At 42.7% G+C, this 19998-nt stretch overlaps 1 protein-coding gene across 2 annotated transcripts in view; it reads left to right on the plus strand.

Annotated features, from left to right (window-relative positions):
* UST (uronyl 2-sulfotransferase) overlaps positions 1–19998 on the plus strand; it is a 300372-nt gene that overhangs the window by 94719 nt on the left and 185655 nt on the right. For both annotated transcript variants that reach the window (XM_022558880.3, XM_022558889.2), the window contains exon 2: positions 19035–19078. In XM_022558880.3, coding sequence (XP_022414588.1) covers positions 19035–19078 — 44 coding nt within the window. The remainder of the gene's footprint in view (positions 1–19034; positions 19079–19998) is intronic.

The following is a 19998-nucleotide window of genomic DNA, read 5'->3' on the forward strand; positions in this document are numbered from 1 at the left end:
CCTGACATGGCTGCTGGCTTCATCAAAGCCAGCAAGGGAGCAACTCCTAGCAAGATGGATGTTGGAATTGTATGCAATATAATTATGGAAATGACATCCTGTTCCCTTGGCAACATTCTGCTGGTAAAAAGCAAGTCATAGATCTTGCCCACATTCAAGGGAAGAAGATTACACAAGGACATGAATACCTTGGTAGGGATAATGGGAGGCCATCTTAGTGTGTCTGCCACAGATGGTCAATTAAAATTCTTTATAAAAAAAGAAAAATACAGATATTATGAGGAAAATAGTTGTTTTGATCCAAAGAGGGCATTGAATTTTTTCACTGTTCTAATGAATAGATTCAGAGACTCCAACATTACCCCAACAGAGAGAGACCCTGTTCTGGATAAATTATCTGCAGTTATTGTCCTGATGGATAGGAAAGCATGAAGTGATGTCTGGATAAATACTTCTCAGTGGGTTCATTCAGGGTAGATGAATTGAGTCTTTTCTATGACCTGCTACTGGACAGAGCTTCTGCTGTGAGATTTGCCATGGATTAAAGAAGGAGAGAGATTGGCAGAGTGACGCCTGTACCCCCAGTGTGGGAAGCCAAACTTTTTGGCAATGAATTTGCTTATCTGGAATAGAATGATTGACTCAGATCAAACATAGAAAAAGACTAAATTGCCATACTTTGGGGGAGATTATTTTTGATTAAAAATGTAAGTCACACGTATAAAGAAGAGCAGTGCAAACAAAATATTTTACTTGTTAAGCGATACCTGGAAGATGTTCAGGCTTTAACCCTTAGCTCTGGAGAGTTTAGGCAGTCAAGGAAGACAGGAGAGCCTTGTCCAACCTTGACCATGTGGTATTTATTCTGCCTATCCTTGATCACTAAGGAGTTTGAGTGCCCTAAATGTTTTTCCAAATTTAAAACAAGCACAAAAGTTCATTTCCAGACTTTTGGGAAACATTATTATAATCCTTTAATTGTTTAGAAAGCTTTGGGAAACTAAAGGTCAGATAGCTAGACTTAAAAAAAAAAAGTTTGTTTCAAAATTCATCTCCTCAGCAAGCTGTATAACCTCTTTCCTCAAGTATAGGAATGAATCATTTCAACAAAATGGAAAACAGTGTATTTATCTCTTCTAGTTAAAAAAAAGAGACAATATTAATAGACATTTGGAAACTAGTTTTGCCACATTCTAGGCACTTTACATTGAAAGCAAAAAAAAAGCTTCTTTTGATGGATGCACATTGAAAGAGCAATTTTATTTTAGTTACAAAATACTAGTAATGGTGACAGTTATATAGGGTTTATTATGTGCTAGGTACAGTTCTACTCAGCATAGTATATATAGTATATACACACATATACACAGATATGTCTATGTAAAAAATATATATACTGATTTAATCTTCATAACCACCTATTAAAAAAATCCAAAATATATGTATACCAGCCCTACTTATTCTCTTTGACAGCAGTGTTCTCCTCCTGGTCGTTCTCTTATTAATGAGTGAAATAAATATTTCATTCATGCTCACTTTATATTTTCTTGAGAGTGGTGTTTTAACTTTTTCAAAATTATGCTTTGATAAATCCTGTGATGTAGGTATTATTATTATTTCCAGTGTACAGATGAGGCAAAAGAGGCACAAGGAAGTTGGGCAGCTTGCCTGGGGCTTCACAGCTGGTCCATGGTGGAACCAGCATTCAAACTCCAGCAACCAGAACTAGGGAGTCTCTGCTGTTAACTGTCACACTCTCCCCAGGCTTCAGGAATTTGTTTTCACACATAGACCATGGCCACCCTTACCAACACTAAAGGAGCAGAATCAACAAAAGACTCCAAGAAAAACCAGTGCGTTCCAGCTTAAGGAAAACCAACAAACCAAAGAAGCACACTCCCTCCAGCCTGGTCCAAGCCTCTGGGTTAGGACAAGCAATCTAAGAAAAAACCCATACTTCACTATTAAAAAAAAATAAACACGACGATAACAGTCTAATTATGGTTCTGAAGGACAATATAAAATGCTTCCCAAATGGATTAAAAAACCACCCCCCAAAGTTTCAGGAATAATTGGAGCTCTACGAAAAGTCTCAATGGGTATCTTGAAGTGTGGTCTCCAGGTTGACATAAGGATTATAGAGCAGCCAAGGAGGGGAAAACCGTGAGGAGAGGTGAGTAGTTCCTGAAGAGCAGTGTGGCCTGGCCGGTGTCATGGACTCTACACTAACACCCACCCCCACCCCAATTCCTGTTGTCCTGCCCTGAAGAGTCCTTCCGTAGAGACACATTCGGAAGCCAGGGATGACTTTCTGCTCGATCCATCCATAGACATCCTGTGGACGACTTGCATGGCATCGGGGTGTTCCTGGGCTGGAGGGGAAGCAGAGCCTTCTTCCTTTGAAGCCTACCATATCAAAACGGCCTTGAAATGGCATTGTACCATTCCGGAACTTATCCTTGTAAAGCAGACAGCTCAGGGCCTCCTGGCCTTGTACGGAGGACTTGATGGGGGAGACAGCAGTGAGAGCAGAGGAAGGCTCAACCTGCCATGTGGACCCCGCTGGAGCTGGCCTGACTCCTCGCGCACATCTGCAGAAGCAGTTACTGTCGTTGACAGTTAACACCATTTGTCGCTGGAATGTAGCCTGGGGACAGTCTAGCCAGCTGCCCCTTCAGATTACCCTGGCTTACTTTACTTTAAAAAAAAAACTATAAATAAATATGTGTGATTATACATATAAATAAATATATAAATATCGGGATACATATATACATATTTATGGTTTTTATAAATATATCTATGTAAAACTTTATAGTTTTTACATGTACATATTTATTTATGGTTTTTACTGACAATAAAATAAAACCTTCCCATAATAAAAACAATTCAAACATCACAGAAATTTATAAAGTAAATAGGTAAAAATCCCCTAAAATCCAGTCACTCACAGATATTGCTTTATTTACTAAAAAATGAACATTAACATTTAAACACCCTTTCAGGCAAATATCTATGCATATATAGCTATGTAATACTCATACACTTGTATGAGAATTTATTCATCCTAAGAAGGCCATCGGTAAACTTTTCCACCCAGTAAGGTTATGTGGAGGTCTTTCATGGTGTATGTATCTAGACAGATAGATAGGTAGGTAGATAGGTAGGTTTTTTTGGCCGATCTGAGCAGCTTGTGGGATCTTAGTTCCCTCACTAGGGATCGAACCCAGGCCACAGCAGTGAAAGCACTGATTCCTAACCACTGGACCGCCGGGGAATTCCCATGGTCGATATATGTTGATCCAAACCATCAGTGTAGTCAGTAGAAGTTAGAAGAATATTGTGACTAGGCTTTCTTAAGGTAAGGAGACATCTGGGAATAGAATTATCAGAACAGCTGGTCATGTGCAGATTTTCTTAAATCTTTGAAAACGTCATGTGGACATGGAATGTGGAACTACGAGGAAGGGCATGAGCGAAGCCAGGAGGAGCCCTCCAGCTCACTGGCTGGTCACTTAGGGCCCAGCAAGTGAAGAGACAGAGGGGTTGATATTCACAAGCGTTGCCTGTGGTGTTGACCCTGGAGCTGGCCCTGACAAGGTCTTGAGAGTGAGGCACACGCTGCGTGGGGCTGGGAAAAGTTTTGAATGATGACTTTTTACTCTTGTTCCTACAAGATGTGAGGAATCCTGGGATGATGGCTGGTGCTGCTTTAGTTAGCAGCAAAAAGAATCAAGCACACCAGCAACTAGATTCTTTCATCTCTCTCCAGAAAGGACGGTTTTAACTGTACTCATGTTATGGATCTGTGATAAATGCCAGTGTTGTAATTAAGAAAGGACCTAAAGCAAAACAGAGGCAGGACCATTGTGTTTAAAATGTTTAGAAACAGACGTGGACAAAGTCTACTGATCTTTCCTTTGGGAAAAAGTGACAGTCCATGTAAATAAACAAATTATACCGAATCTATTAAAAACCCGTGTTGTGCTTGGTTAAATGCTAATCTCTTGTTTACCCTTCTGCTGCCAAGGCCTGGGGTGCATGTCCTGGAACTGAATGTATGTTTGAACTGTTAGAGCACAGGAAAAGAGTCTTTTTGTTTATGTTACACTGAGGCTCCTATCCTCAAATTTATTGATTTTCAACCCAGGGATTCTACTGAAATAGATATTACTGTGTGTCCCTATATAAACTAAATCCATTTTTTCTTCATCCACTTGTATGAAGAAATGTTCATATCATAATATTCAGAACTTTGGAAGCACAAGAAATTGCCTCCAGTGCATGTAAGATGGGAGTTGCCCAGAGAGCTCTGTTCAACTTTGCCAAGAATGTGCTTCTCTCTCACTAACCACTCTTGATATCTTAATTTTTATTTACCTTTCTCGTTGGATTACAGATAGTACTTTCCCAGAAAGCCTTTGCTGAGCCCTCCAAGCCTGACTTGGTTACTTCTCTGCGTTTCTCCATCCTTCCACTTGTCACACCTGGTTGTGGTTGCCTGTACCCTGTCTCTATCCCTCTACAGCGGATGGTTGGTGAGGGTCAGAAGCACATCACCTGGGACAGTGCCTGCCCTAGGATTTTAGTAAACATCTGTTCAGTGAATGAGGATGCCCGTCTTCTCAAAGGCATTTGTCCTCCAGTGGGGACCTGCTGGGTGCTGCTAACACTTCCTACTCCCAGGGCCACCCTTGCCATGTACCCTGCATACCCAAAACCTTGGTGTGACATTGAAACAATTTCTACTCTGCTAGATGCATAAGGACCAAAATGTGCAACTTTTTCATCATGTAACAAACTCCTTTCTTTATTCCCTAACAGATACCATACATGATTAAGTCTGATAACCCCTGGCAGGTAATTGATCAAAAAACAAACAAACAAAATTTTTAGATAAAAGCAAACCTGTGGTCTTCAGTATAAGATCCTGGTCTTCAGGATAGGACCACTTTGACTGGATTATAGAATGCTCACTTCAGTGAGCATTCCAAGTACAGCCCCTCTGCCACCATGTGGCCTGGAGCCCGCCACTGGCCTCTGTACTGCTGAGTCTGCTTTGTGGGATCTCAAAATTAGGGGATGGACTTGGGCATTGCAAGGACATGGAGGGCTGATGTGATTTTGAATGTATGGCTGGGGAGGAACTCACCCAGTCTATTTCAAGACTGTCCTATTTCCTCCAAAAGCTCTCGCCCACGCTTTCTCTTCTCCTCTGGCAGAACTGAGAATTACAATTTGTCTAAATGTGCTTTTCTTCATAGTCACTTACACTGTCCCCCCTGTGCTATGCTGTCTAACATGTTAGTAATGAGACTGGTTTTGTCCTGGTGTTTCATTTCAGGAAGAGGTTATTCCTGAAGTATCTTGGTTTGAATATCACCATGCTTGGGGAGCAGTCAGTATAATAAAGTTTTAGACAGATGTTGCATTAGAATAGAAATATCAGGGGGGACAAGGAGCAAGGGTGGGGGTAGAAAGGTTCTGTCTCCTCATTAATGAGGTTAATATGTGGATGGTGTAGATCACAGTGTAAATGGGCAACACTTGGGTGGAGAGGATAGATGTTAAAGGTAGAAAAGTATTTCCCCTACCCCCGCCCCAATAGTGGAAATTCAGATAAGACACAGATGAGTGTAGCTGAGTTTAAAAAAATAGAATTAATGAAAGAAGTTAGGTGGGGCTCGAATGGCTAAAATTTAGATGAATAAAAAGTGGTGATAAAATATTTTAGGTGAGGACCGCCTTTGGCGAGGCCCGTGTCATCTCTCACCTAGAATTTTATCTGCCTCTCATCCGATCTTCCTATGGCTAACATGATCCATTCCCATATTTTCCTCCATAGATTCATCTAAGTTGAAAATCTGACCATGTAATTCTCATGCTTTCAGTCAGTTAATGAATGTCTTTGTGATACAAATGAGATTTAGTGGCAAAAAGAAATCCTGGATTTTCCAAGTATTAAATGTGTGCTCTTGGGCATTAAAAAAACAAAACAAACACTTTACGTGAGAAAACAACAAAAACTATCCATTGTAAACTTGACTTAAAGGTTTTGTAAACTTAAATGTTTTAGGGGATGTGCGTGGAATTTATTTAAAAATAGAATGAGTCTTTTCAATTGAGACAAATATCTTCCCAAGACAAATATCTTTTACATATATGTACAGCTTTGTGTGACATCATTTACTGAACTTTAGAATATATGTGTGGTGTAGATGAGTTTTAAAGTTCTTTCCTACTATGTCCCATGACAACATTAGTTATTTTATGTAGTAATTAAAAAATAAAATAACATTTTTAAAAACCTATGATGGGCCCCCAACCTTACTTCTTTCATGGATTTGAAAGACTTTGTAAAATCTCTGATTTTATTAAATTACGGGTGGTATGCAGGCAGAAGAGCCAGTAGTGCGTGGTGGGTCTGAGTGGCAAGAAAAATCTGCCGAGGGTTCTGGAAGTGGACTGGTCTTGCTCCATCCTGGCCCTGCCCTTGTTTAGTTGCTCCTTCTCAGGAAAGTTTTTTGACCTCTCTGAGGGTTTGTTTCCTTATCTCTGAGGGTTTGTTTCCTCAGAAAACAATATCTACCTGAAGATTGAATGGCAGAGCTATATGTAATGATTTACCTAATGTACAATCTGTGATTGGCACATAATAAATATTCATTCCTTTCCTTACTTTTCTGTACCTCAGGAAAGGATCAAGACATCCCTACCTAAAAATCCATTTTCCAGCGCTTTATATTTCTATTAGCTAGTATCATCTAATTCTCTATTTCTAATTTTCATCATCACAATTTCATTAGCATATTCAATTTCTCCTATTATTTATAACCCTACATTATTATTTTTATAATCCTTACAAATTATTTTTGTTCCCGTGCCTCTTTGCACTGTCATGAAATATATTTTCTCCATTGCCGAGTGATTTCTTCAATTGTTCTCAGTTATGTAGAAAAGCATTCACATACCCTCCTATGATTTATCTTTTCACAGCTCTCAAAGAGCATGATTTTTAAATTTCATCTTTGTAATGGCTTTGCTTGAGTCTGAAGTGTTCAAGGCCTCTAGACAAACCGGAGTCTTGTTCTTATTGTTGCCTGGCCTATGGCTTCTTTCGTAAAACCTTAGCTACAAAATCCTTAACAAGAACTTTTCAGTTCTCCCGTACTCAACTCTAACTTCAGTCCTTTGTCTTGAAATTAGACTGTCTCATCCTCATGCAGCCCCAGTTCCTACCACTTCAGTGGGCATAAATCAGGACATGTCTGCCTGGCATTCACAACAGAGAAAAATCTGTGATACTTATGTCATTTGCTTGGCATAAAGTTGTTCCTAAAAGAAAAACACAGTTTTTGTTCACCAGCTTTCCCTTCCATTCCTACCTTTCTTCTGCAGGATTGAAGTTCAGTATATATATTGAAGTTTCAAATATATATATAAATTTGAAAAAGCCATTTCGTATGTCAAATTCTGTGCTAGAAAGAGTCGTGCCCATGTTAAAATGTCTTTTTTTAAAAATTTATTATTTTTGGCTGCGTTGGGTCTTCGTTGCTGTGCATGGGCTTTCTCTAGTTGCGGCGAGGAGGGGGCGCTACTCTTTGTTGTTTCGGTGGCTTCTCTTGTTGTAGAGCACGGGCACCAGATGCACGGGATCCAGTAGTTGTGGCACACGGGCTCAGTAGTTATGGCTCGTGGGCTCTAGAGCACAGGCTCAGTAGCTGTGGCCCACGGGTCCAGTTGCTCCGCGGCACGTGGGATCTTCCCGGACCAGGGCTCGGACCCGTGTCCCCTGCACTGGCAGGTGGATTCTCAACCACTGCGCCACCAGGGAAGCCCTAAAATGTCTTCTTGATATCATTGATATCTCTGTTCTTGATATTATTCACACTTACACGGATGATTGAAATCTACATGATGAAGAAAGTGATTTTTGAAAGATGAGCAGTTTCATTTGCTCATTGCCATAAAGGGTCTTCAGGGAATCTGAGAATTGGAAGGAAGGTCGAGAGGTCGCCTTGCACCTCCTTCCATCCAGCAAAGGCATCCTGTCCTTGACGCCAGGCAGGGTCTGATCAGCATGGCTTCAGCAATGCCTCTGGAAGGATGCTGCTCTGAGGCCCCATTCCACTTCAGACGACTCTTCAGACTGAAAGTTCTGTCTTGATGAGCAGAGGCTCCCTTTGCACCATACAATTAAGTTACTTTGGGTGGGCATGCATTCATTTGATTGATGCGTTGTGCTCTTGGGGAAAACTTTATTAAGAAGTATTTTCCAATAAGCAAATTGATATTAAGTAGGCTTGCGTATATTTGGAATTCATGAGCATGAAAACCAGGAAACTAGCTGTTTGTTTTGCTGGAAAGAAGGACTCCAATTTTCTTCCAGCAGAGCTCATGCTGGTCTTTGCTCCCAAGTTCTATATCTGTCTCCACCCTCAGACTCAGTCCTTCAGTGGTTCAGAAAAGTGAGTGACACCCTGTAACTTTGAAAGACCATTAATATTTCCAGATCTATGATGGATTCAAGGCAGCCAGCCTTTTAAGAAAGACTCCTCTTGCTGGATATAAGAAAGCACACCTCCCCAGCTCATTTTGTTGAAAGGCAGGATTAAGACTTTGCTAGAAAAGAAACCAATCTACTGTGTGCTAGAGAGTATTTATGACCTCCAGTATACTTTATCTTTCCGAATAGTGCAACCATACGAATAGCCAAATTCTGCCAGGTTTTAAAAAATTACATTTCATTCATGCCCAGGTATAACCTCCCATCATAAATCCTGGAAATTGTGGAGGAAGACAGTGACAGGCCATTCTAGTGCATAATGAGAGATGCATATTTCAGTGCTGGGACTGATGTTTATGTATGTGATTACTTGGAAGAGGTTTTATTTAACGCACCGTGTCTTTAAATTAGCTCTATTTTAAATATAATCATCAGAGCTACACTTTATTGTATGCATGCCAGGCAGTTTATAAATGTAATTCTAATCCCCCCAGTCCTATCAGGTAAGTTTTATTCTTCCTGCTTTTCCTGTGGGGAAACTAAAACCCAGTAACTTCAAGACCTAGCCCAAGGTCACATTCAATAAGTGGATTGCCGCCTTGGACTGATTTGCTGCAAAGCCCACATCCTTTCTCCTGCATTCTGTACTTCAGCTCTTCTTTGGCAAAGAATATCTGATTTTTAGGCACTTACTTATTTGTTTGTCCTTTTCTATTTGGGGGGAGGGGTGTTTATCTGTGCCTACAGAGTAACATATGGTGGTATAAGAACCCTCTTTTATCTTCCAATATTATAGTTCCATGAACCACAAAATCTCACCTAAATCCTATTAAATCTGATACAAAATAGAACTAGAGAGATGATAGAAAAGGGAGCAATGTTGAATTTATTGAAACCTACTCTTTTTAAATAGGCACCGCCAGGCTCATATGTTCGATTGCTAGTTAATTTCAGGAGGATTACTGTTCTGAATGACATCAATAATTTCTGCTGCTCTATTAAAAATCCTCTTTTACATTTGAAAACCTAATAAACAAGAAACTATGATCTCTTCCTTGTGTTACTTGAACGTTCATATGAAAGTATAATCCCAGATGGGATAGCTCTGTCTGCATTACAACATCTGTGTAAGACTGACTTCGCCATGAAATCCATTTCATCCAAACAGCATTTATGAGCAACTCTTCAAATCTCTTGTTTGTATGCATATCATTTTAGTGCAGTTTATTTGAAACACCCCATAGAATGCTCTTTCATACTAATTTCCCTACAGCATGAAAAGAATTGGCAAGTGACAAGTAATTCTCTGTCAAACATATGACTGTTTCATTTAGAATATAGAGGACACAGATGCTCATTTACCAGTGGCCTCAGGCCATGGCCCAGAAAACCATCAAGCAGCAGACAGAACTAGAAACATACTTTTTTTTTATCCATTAAAAAATATGTATGCTTTGACACCAGTCTTTCAGAAAGTAGTGATCCATAACTCAGCAAGAATTATCTCATTCATAGGACATCACCAAGGCCCGCTAATGACTTTCCCATGATGTTTTCCTACTTAGACCTCACAGAGTTCTTCCATCTGGATTCTGGGTTCAGCCTTCCTCCAGACTCACAGTGGTGTCGTTTTTGCACACACGGCAGCCGCAGGAAACTCTCCCATCTGCCCACTGTCCCACCTTGCATAGAGCCCTAAGGAAGCGTGGACTGGGGTTCCTATGAGCTTGAACCCAAGTTCAAGTCCAGCTCTGACACCTCCAGATGTGTGACCTTGGGCTCAGATCTTCCCTGTGGAAAGGGACCCTCACTCACTCTGTCCTGCTGACCTCCCAGGGTTGATGGGGGTGTGGGCTGCTGAGAAGATGCATGAGAATATTAGAGCTCCAGACACACGTAAGCTCATTTCCGATGCGCCCCAAAGCCCTTGGAATCTTTGCGCAAACTTCCCTTTGCTTCTTAAATGAGACTGTATCTTTGGGTCTTGATTTCAAGGTCACAGGACATCCTTAATTTAGATTCACCATCCTCTTTGACCTACTCTTTCTCTTCCTTGAGTTAAGGAGCCTCTCTGTTGTTCCTTCTCATACCACCCTGTACTTTACTTCTTAGAAGACTCATCACAAACACAACTGAATACTTATTTTATAATCATTTGTTTAATGTCTGTCATCCATTTTTATTGCAGACTTCAGAGGGCTAGTGCTATGGACTGTTTATACACTCCTAAAAGCTACATATAGAAGCCCTACCCCTAATTTGATGGCATTTGGAGGTGGGGACTTCATGTGGTATCAGGTTTAGGTGAGGTCACGAAGATGGGGCCCCCATGATGGCATTAGTGTCCTAATTAGAAGAGGAAGAGACCAGAACTGTCTTCCTCCACCATGTGAGGACACAGCAAGTCCACAGCCGTGTGCAAGTTAGGAGGAAAACTGGACCACGATGGACCCAGATCTTGGACTTCTGGCCTCCAGAACTGTCAGAGATAAGTGTTTATTGTTTAAGCCACCCAGTCTATAATTTGTTATAGCAGCCCAAACTGACTAAGACAAACAGGGATCATATCTTTTGACTCATGCCTATATCCCCATGTACAGTGCCCGGCATGGAAGAAGCACTTGAGAAGTATTTGATGGGTGAACTAGTGAGTATCCTGCCTGGGTGTTGCTCAGAGAGCTCAGACCCCTCTCTGCTTCATCCCTGAGGAGCCCCAGACTGATCAGCCTGAGGAGCCCTGAGAGCTAACAGGCTCAGTATCTCAAAGCACCTGTGGCTCCCAGACTGGAATCTCGGAGCGAGGCAGGGAGTGTGTGGTGAGCACAAGGGCTTCAGAGTCAGGCAGCTGGATTCAGATCCAGGAGCGCCTGCTGATGAGCTGTATGAGGTGGTACGGGTCACTTCGCCTCCCCCAGCCTCAGTGTCCTCTGCTGTAAAATGGGGATAAGAGAAGTCCTGTCTCAGAGGTTGTCGTAGGAACGCAATGGGATGAGGTTTGTCGAGTGCTTAGCACAGAGCTTAGGTCAGCATGGATGTGAACCATCGAGGATGATAAGGAAGGTATGGATTTTTTTGACCTTGTTTTGTTTCTCCCAGCGTAGATTCTTAGTCATCTTTGTCCTGCCCATCTTCCACTACATTTTCCACTACATCTAGGGGTGCTTCAGGCAGTAAGCATCTGTTGGAAAGTGTCCATCCTCATGGTGGCTAGGTCCTAATAGAAGAAGATTATCGGGTTTGGGTTAGAGCCTTGGGGTGTGCAGCCTTGGGCTGGGGCTGCTCTGTTAATGGGTGTATTAGAGTCGCCAAGGTGGGATCAGTTGACTGTAGTAATTACTTTGAGAGGAAAATCTAATGGAGTGAAACAGAAACCTAAGTGATTCCATCTCGCTTTGATACTTTATTTCTACCTGCATATATCATATAATACAATTGCGATGAATTCCTGAGCTAATTTGGCAATAATTCATATTTATATTCAGGTTGTTATTACAGCAATATTGCACTGATCATTTGATTTCAAAAGTAATTTCTTTCTACAAATATACCCTCGACATCCTATAATGCATACTCAGATTTAATGGGAAAAAAAGCGAGGTATTAAAACTCAAGGCAGTGGTTTTGAGCCTGAAATACACAGAGAAAAGCATTAATTTGCTTTTAAAATTAATTAGAAATGGAAGACACTTTCTAAATCATAATTGATAACAATTTGGATTTTTTTATCATAGTCTGGAATGCTCATTTTTATCATTTAGGCTCAAGAAAATTTTTTCAGGCTTTTTTTGCCTTTGTTAACTGGTTCGGTGGAACATTCAATATTTTTGTAAAGGTATTTTTGTAAATAAGTATTGATAGTTAACAAAACCATTTGTTTTAATTTAGTGGAAAATAATTTTATTAAGGCTTAAATAAATTTGTGCAAGCAGTTCTCCTCCATTACAGTGTCTTTCGGGCTACGTTAGTTGTAAGAAGTGGAGCTATTAGAGATGTTTACGCAGTGCACAAACTCCTCATTGTTAACCATGGCTGCTGTGCGCTGACAGCTGCCTCTTAGGGAAACGTAACCCGCGGTTAATGGTGGAAAGTGCGGCATTAGCATAATTTTTTGGCAAGGACCGAGCCGGGGCTGCAGTGCTGCCTTCTATCCTCCTTCATTAACAGTGTCTCATCAGAGACCCAGACTCCAGGGGGGAGATGCAGCCACATGACTGTGCTGTAGGTAACCAAGGTCCTGTGTGAAATGCCCGCTTCTGAATAAAAAAAGAAAGGATTTCAATTGCTTATGATTATGATTTTAAAAGGGCCCCTGGAAGAAAGACCCTGAAGAGAATTGCTGGTGTTTGATCAAAATTGACAGTGTAGAGGCGGCTTTTTTTGACATTGACACTAATGCGTCTTATGGTTTCTATAAGAGGAATTCGAATTGAAACAGCTTTATTCTTCAGGGACCAATTCAGACAAAAATAGATCTGCTAATGCACGACTTAGAGTCAAGAATAAATTACATCCCCTGAAGGGTCCCTAAGTTCATTTGCGCATCGCTAAAGGTACTTCAGACAATTGGGAAAGAATTTTTTGTATGTTTTGGAGGACATATCAAGCCAGTATTGGAAAGTAATAGAAAATATCAAATAGTTATTTTATAGTAATATTCATTCTTGATACGATAAACTATTTCCCTGGCCTGAGGATTCTCTTTGATTTCCTCAATGATAAATAATATTACAAACTTGAATATGAAGGGTACAATTGGGTAATATAAGATGAGGAAGTAGCTACCACTCACTGAGGGCTTAATATGTACCAGGCAGGCACTGTGCTAAGTGCTTTATACATGTCTTGTTTCATTTTCATAACAACCCTATTACTTAGGTGCTGTTATTAATGTCCTCAGTTGCAAATGGGGAGATTAACCCTCAGGGAAATTTAGTGATATTTCCAAGGTCACTCAACCAGTAAGGGGTAGAACTGACATTTGAATCCAGGTCTCTTTGTTCTGGCTCCTACAGTAATCCCTCGGCCACCCCTGGGCTTCTGTCCCTGTTACCAGCGATGGTCACTTCTATTAGCAGTGTCTTCCTGAACCCATTAAATGATTGCCCTGGGGCTCCTTTCGACTCTTGCTCTTACATTGGAGTGACTATTGCTACGTAAAGTACAGGGCACGTTGGTAACTCTCTTCAGTAGTCCTTCAGTATCAGTGCTTTCACGTCAGTGCTTCTGGCAGTTTCTTCTTTACCTGGCTGTGTTGGTCTCTCTTGGATTCACATGGGAGTGACAGTGGGCTCCTCTGTGTTGGCCAGGTCCCCTCACCTCCGCTTCACTCCAGGCCCCCCAGCCTGGAAAGACAGGTAGCCTCAGTGGGCTTGGACCAGCCAGTGTCTGTGCTTCAGATTTTCTAGAGGCTTTTTCCTTTTAGATCTTTGTGGTTCCCTCAAGGGAACAAACATGGGTGTCTCTCAGACCGATGGAACACCCCCTATTTGTTAAGTCAAGTGGGGTCTGGAGAGGCTCTGGGCAGAGGGAGAATTATGCGTTTATCCCCTTTTTTACCATGAAACAGGAGGGTCAGCAGAACAATATATGTGAACAGGAACGTATTTGTGCAGGAACAAATATGTTCTGAAAGTGTAAGCTCAGAAAATTATTCTTCAAAAGATCTGTGGAGTCCCAGAAAGGTTTGGGCAACCCATGTGGTTTAAAGTGTAATCTCTGTGCCTAGAGCCGGCCCGGCCCCCTGGAGCAGGTGCTAACTGGAACTGCCAGGTCGATCCTCCTGTGATGGGAAGCTCATGTTGTATAATCTCTCACCAGAAATGATGGAGGTGACCTCTGATTAAGATCTGCCTGAATAAGATCTGTTACTTTTTATTTCTGGAAAATGAGATTCAGCCTGAATTAAGAACTTTAATCTGTGTTTTTTTTAGCTCAGTGATTCTCAGCCTTGGCCAGACATTAGAATTACCTGAAGGACTCGAGAAAATGCCGATTGTCAAATGACTTGTCCCCAGATAATTGAATCGGAATAGCTAAGGCTGGCGCCTGGCATCCACATTCCTTAAAAATTATTGTAGGCGGTGGAATGTGCACCGGGGGTGGAAGACTACTGAGTTGGGCGGATGGAGGGGCAGTGAAGGGGTGGCCTTGCACTGCTGCCACTACTCAGTACAGCTCGTACTGCTGCAACTTGCTAGGTGCTTGGTATGTACAGGTATTGTTCTAGGCATTTTTCATAGAATGAGGTTACCCTCATGTCCTCCTTACAGTGACCTATGAGCTTATTTCACTCCTCCAGATGTGTATATGGGAAACTTTGAGGAGGTAAAGCAAGTTATCCAGAGTGAAATGACACCTCTTGGGGATATGCTCTGCTATGAAAGTGAGACTTAAACCTGTTCATCCAGGTACACTATATCTGGTTTTTCATATCATTGCTCTAGTAAGCACACAAACAGTAACTCCCGTGTGCTTGGACCTAACATCTTTGCACATTCACATATGATCTTTCATGTTATAATAACAGCCTCGCTGGGAGGTCTCCACCAGGAAGAGCTAGGTGGGCAGGGCGAGGTTTAGAATGTGTTATAATTTAGTCTGAGATCACTTGCCTTCTAGGGAGGGCATTTTTAAAACCATTAAACCACGAGTCTTTTGTTGGTGGTGGTTTTGGTGTATAACTCGATCAGTTTTAACCCATGGATAGAGCCATGTAAGCACTACCACCATCAGGATATAGACCAGTGCATAGAGCTCAGAGGGCTGGAGTGTTGCTTCAAATCAGTAACCACCCTGCCTCCTGCACCCACCTCAGCAGATTCCACAAGCTTGACGTTCTGTAAGAGGTTTATCTCCATGCCAGCCAGAGCTAGTGATTTCTTGGCAGTTTGGAGACAGGCCCTTCTGAAAGTTTGACTGATGGTAGGAGTGGACCCATGTGGGGTATATGCCTTTCTTTTTTTTTCTAACTTGACAAGATACTGTAATCCTTGATCCCCAAAGGAAGGACTTGAGACACGAAGAGGAGGCTGAAATCAGAGCTCTAAAGGTGTAGGTTAGTTTCTGGAAAGAAATGAAATGATACACCCCTCCAGGCCTCCAAAAATTACAGGGATCAGAGACTGAGGTATCAAAAGTGGACATTCGCAGGGCAGTGGAGAGGGGTGGCAGGTAAGCATTTGTCCTCTGTCCTGGCCCCAGACCCTCGTCAGCCCTCCTCCGCCTTTTCTTTTCAAATTTGCATTGTGAGCTCTAAGCTCAAAGGCTCCAAGGGCTGGGGTCTGATCTCCCTTCCCCACCACTTGACACCTTCCCTAGAATCCTCCCTAAGACGGTGCAGCAAGAAGCCTCTTTGATGCCTGGGAGCTCCTTTTGATAAGAGCGCTCGGCTCGCTCATCCTTTGATCTCCACAGCCCACAAGTTACCAACTTCAGGTTTGAAAATCCTGACAATCTTGTTTATTTTGCACTCGGAAAGTGTAAGATCCTAGGATGAAAAGCTCTACCTAAACACCAAAAAATAACACGGTTATACCCTAGGAGAATAAAAACTTGCCGTCTCCAGCTAAAGAAATACTTTTTATTTGTGTAGCTTTTCTTTTCCCTTTTCGTGCCTCTGCTACAAGTGCGAGGCCCTTATAGCCTCTGTGTTCTAATAAACCGCAGGAACACAGCTGTGGATGGGAGCTCAGGGATCTGCTGGTGGCGGTAACAATGGGGTCTATGGCACAAGTGCCAACGCTGGTCAGCCCTGGTCCTTTCTTTGTGCAGAAAGAAGTGATGTTTTAGGATGAGGGAGGGAGGGATGGAGGGAGGAAGGGAGAGAGGGAAGGAAGGAAGAGCTGAGAAAGCAGGGACGTTTGACCTGAGCCTGAGTGAAGGGGTTGGGAAAGAGCTTTTTCTGGTAGAGGAAAGAGCCCATTCAAAAGGTCCCTAGGGCTTCCCTGGTGGCACAGTGGTTGAGAGTCCGCCTGCTGATGCAGGGGACACGGGTTCGTGCCCCGGTCCGGGAAGATCCCACATGCCGCGGAGCGGCTGGCCCGTGAGCCATGGCCGCTGGGCCTGCGCGTCCGGAGCCTGTGCTCCGCAACGGGAGAGGCCACAAAAGTGAGAGGCCCGCGTACCGCAAAAAAAAAAAAAGGTTCCTAGCTGACAGCAGGTTGGGTGTTCTGGAGCAGAGGGAGGGCTGTTGTGCTGGTGTCAGGTGTGGCAGGGGGCGGGGCCTGAGTCATGCAGGGTTAGAGACCATGGTAAGGAATTGATTATTTTGTTCTTAGAGAAATAGATTTTAAGCAGAGGGCCAACATGGCCAGATTAATAAGGTTAAAAGATCCCTCTGGCTGCTGTGTGGTAAGGGAGAAAATTGGCGATCAGCGAAGAGAGGGCTCTCGCAGGTGGCCCAGAGGGGTTGGTGAGACATGGTCTGATTTGAGGAATATCTTGAAGGCTGAGCCAACGGGACTTGCAAATGGCTTGGTACGGATGGGGTGAGGGAAAGGGATGGATCAAGGATGACTCTGGGCTTTGGATCCTGTCGGGGAAGGGACGTGTTGTGTAACCTGATGAAGAAGACAGGAGAGACAGCGATTTGGGGGATGGAATGGGAGCAGATAAAGAGTTCTGTCTGGGTGGTGAGGTGTGAGATGCCTGCAGACATGCAAGCATCCAAGCTGAGGTGCTAAGGAGTCAGGGGATACCCATGTCTGGAGTTTGAGGTAGCAGTCAGGCATTGAGATCATTCCTTTTAAGGAGTTCCTGGGAACTTTGGTTTATGGAAACTTTTACTATTTTAGAAACATTTAGTTGTTTGAGCTCCCTTTGATTCCTGGGATGAATACCTGGAGAACATGCTGGAGTGTGTTGGGATTTCTCACATCCCTCCCAGGGAAGACATGTTCACACGATGAGCAGACAGGACCCTCTGCAGCTATCCTGACCGCATTATGGTGGAACTCGTTCTGAGGATTTCTCTAGACTTAGGCAACCATTTTTCTGAATTCTTCATCGCACGTCCTCTTTACCAAGTCAGATATAGATCGACTTCCTATTCATGTGTGTTCCCAGTGGAGTGCAGCACAATAATTAAGAACTACAAATTGTTCTTCATGTTCACATTTCATAGGTTACTGAAAATAACCCAGTCGCGAGCATTCCAGGTGTTTGTGTGTGAGTGTCTTGTACATGAAAATTGGACCTCATTTTCCCTCTGCCTTCCACAGACAGCCAGGGTACAGTCATTACGCACATCATGTGGGTGATAAATCAGAAGACTATGAAGAAAAAGGGGTTGGATGAGGCCTCAGTATGGAAAAAAAATCTATAAGCCAAAATACACTTATTTATTACGTTTGGATAAGTTTCCCCACTTGAACTGTCCCTGGCTTAAACTCTGCTTCCCTTTTTTATTCCTATTTCTTAAGTTACTTTGCTCTCTCCTGAAAAAGGTCTCCTTTCATTAACCCTATTCCCTAATCTACTGTCTTCTCTAAGCCTCCTTTTGCTTTAAATATTTCCCACATTTTGCTCTGTTAGAAAGTCTGGTCATCTTCACTTTCCCCTAAACTCACCACATCATTGGCTCCCCTACAGGATCAAACTCAAACGTGTGGCCAGCTGGTAATGTTGCTGGCGCCCAGGCTGCACAAAAGGTGGAGATGGCAACACTCCAGGTGGGCTTTTCAGATGAGCAGATGCCCGAGCACCTTCTGGAAAAACCAGTCTTCCCTCCTCTCGGCAGCTTAACAGCTGTGTGGCTGCCAGCAAACTACTGGATTTCTCCAGGCCTCTATTCTCTTCTTTGTAAATAGGGGTAACTCTAACTGACCTCTGATATGTGAATTAAGTGAATAAATACCTGCAAAACACTTAGCAGAGAAGGAATTCAATAAGCTTTAGTTCTGGTCAGAATCCCCCTGAGTCTTTATTCATCAGGAAACAATAACCACGCACTCTGAAAAAACACCCATGCCACTAAGTGGCTATTAGGGAAGACAAATGGAGCTTCCGAAGCAAGCTAGACTGAAAAGATGAAGGGAAATTGACAATCAAGACAAAGTGGAGAAACAATGCAGTGGTTCTCAAAGTGCGGTTTCAGGACCCACAGCATCAGCATCATTTGGGAGCTTGAAATGCAAATTCTCAGAGCTACTGAATCAGAACCTCAGGGCCGGGCAGTCTGTGTTTTAGCAAGCTCTGCAGGTAATTCTGATGCACGCTGAAGTTTGAGAACCACTGGTCTAAAGTAAACTCAACAGATATTGGGTGGAGAATGACGCTGCATGTTTCTGCATGTGTATGTCCATGTGCATACGTACCCACATGGGTAGACTGTTTGTAACTGCTGAAACTGTTAACCAAGCCTGGTAGTATCAGCAAAGTCCCACCAAACTGGAGATTAATTACCCATTTTCCTTTGGGACTTTTGTCTGAATAGAAATACATCTAGAGTACTTATTTTCAGTGACTTTGCACTAAATTCATTTGGGGTTTAAGACTGTTAATTCATCAACGTTTTCTTCTTTTTTCCTAGGAAATTCCACTTACTTAGATGACCATGGACCCCCTCCTAGTAAGGTAAGACCTTTGCTTGTGGTATAAATCCCCTTTTCCTTTTCTAAGTACCTACCGCCTTCAGTAACCCCAGCCAGATCCCTCCGGGCCCTGAATTGTTCACAAGAAAATAGTAGGTAGCAGATGTCAAGTTAATCTTTGACTAACAGTGGGTGGAAGAAGGAAGCGCACAAAGATAGCCTAAATGGTGAGGGAGCAAGAGGCATCATTTCATCAGGAGCTGAAGCTATCCCAGGCACGGGAGCCTCAAGCTGACTTCAGACTTTTGGTTGCGTCTCCTGTTTGCTGCCTCCTTTGCCTTTACTCTCCATGTTGGACTGTGATGTGATGTCCACACCCCAGCCTCCTCATGTCTTCACGCTTTGGGCTAGCCTAACCTCTGCCCCTTTCTCCATGGCCTGCCTTACTGGGGATACTCCACACAAGGCTCAGCCCTCTGGAACCGGCCTTCTCTGCCAGTGCCCTTGCAAGTCTGCCGTGGCCTGGCCTGTACGATCACTTTTGTTCTTAGCAGCAATTTTGGTCTGACTTTTAAGGGTCAGAGCAGTCCAGTGAAGTATTAGTGGAGTTCCCCCCGCCGCTCTCTACTTTCTTGAGTGCAATGAAAACCAAATGTCAATCTACTGAAAAATGAGGAAAAATACAGACACTCTTTGACCACTTAAGGTGATGCCTGCAAAGTGCGGTTGTAAGTACATAGTGAAAAGATAATCGACCAGTAACCTTAGAGGTTGGAAATTTACCCTAAAGTTGGCTTCTGCATTTGTGGGATTTGAAGAACTCCACCACATTTAAGACCATGAGCTTTGGAATAAGGTATTTCTGGGTTCATCTCGGGCTCTACCACTATAAGTATATGACATTAGACAAATTACTTAATATTTCAAGCCTCAATTTTTTGATGTACAAGGTGGGGTTAAAAA

This window comes from Delphinapterus leucas, chromosome 12, assembly GCF_059928025.1.
Source record: "Delphinapterus leucas isolate spDelLeu-1000000601 "Yukka" chromosome 12, BTC_Dleu_Yukka2, whole genome shotgun sequence".
NCBI lineage: Eukaryota > Metazoa > Chordata > Mammalia > Artiodactyla > Monodontidae > Delphinapterus > Delphinapterus leucas.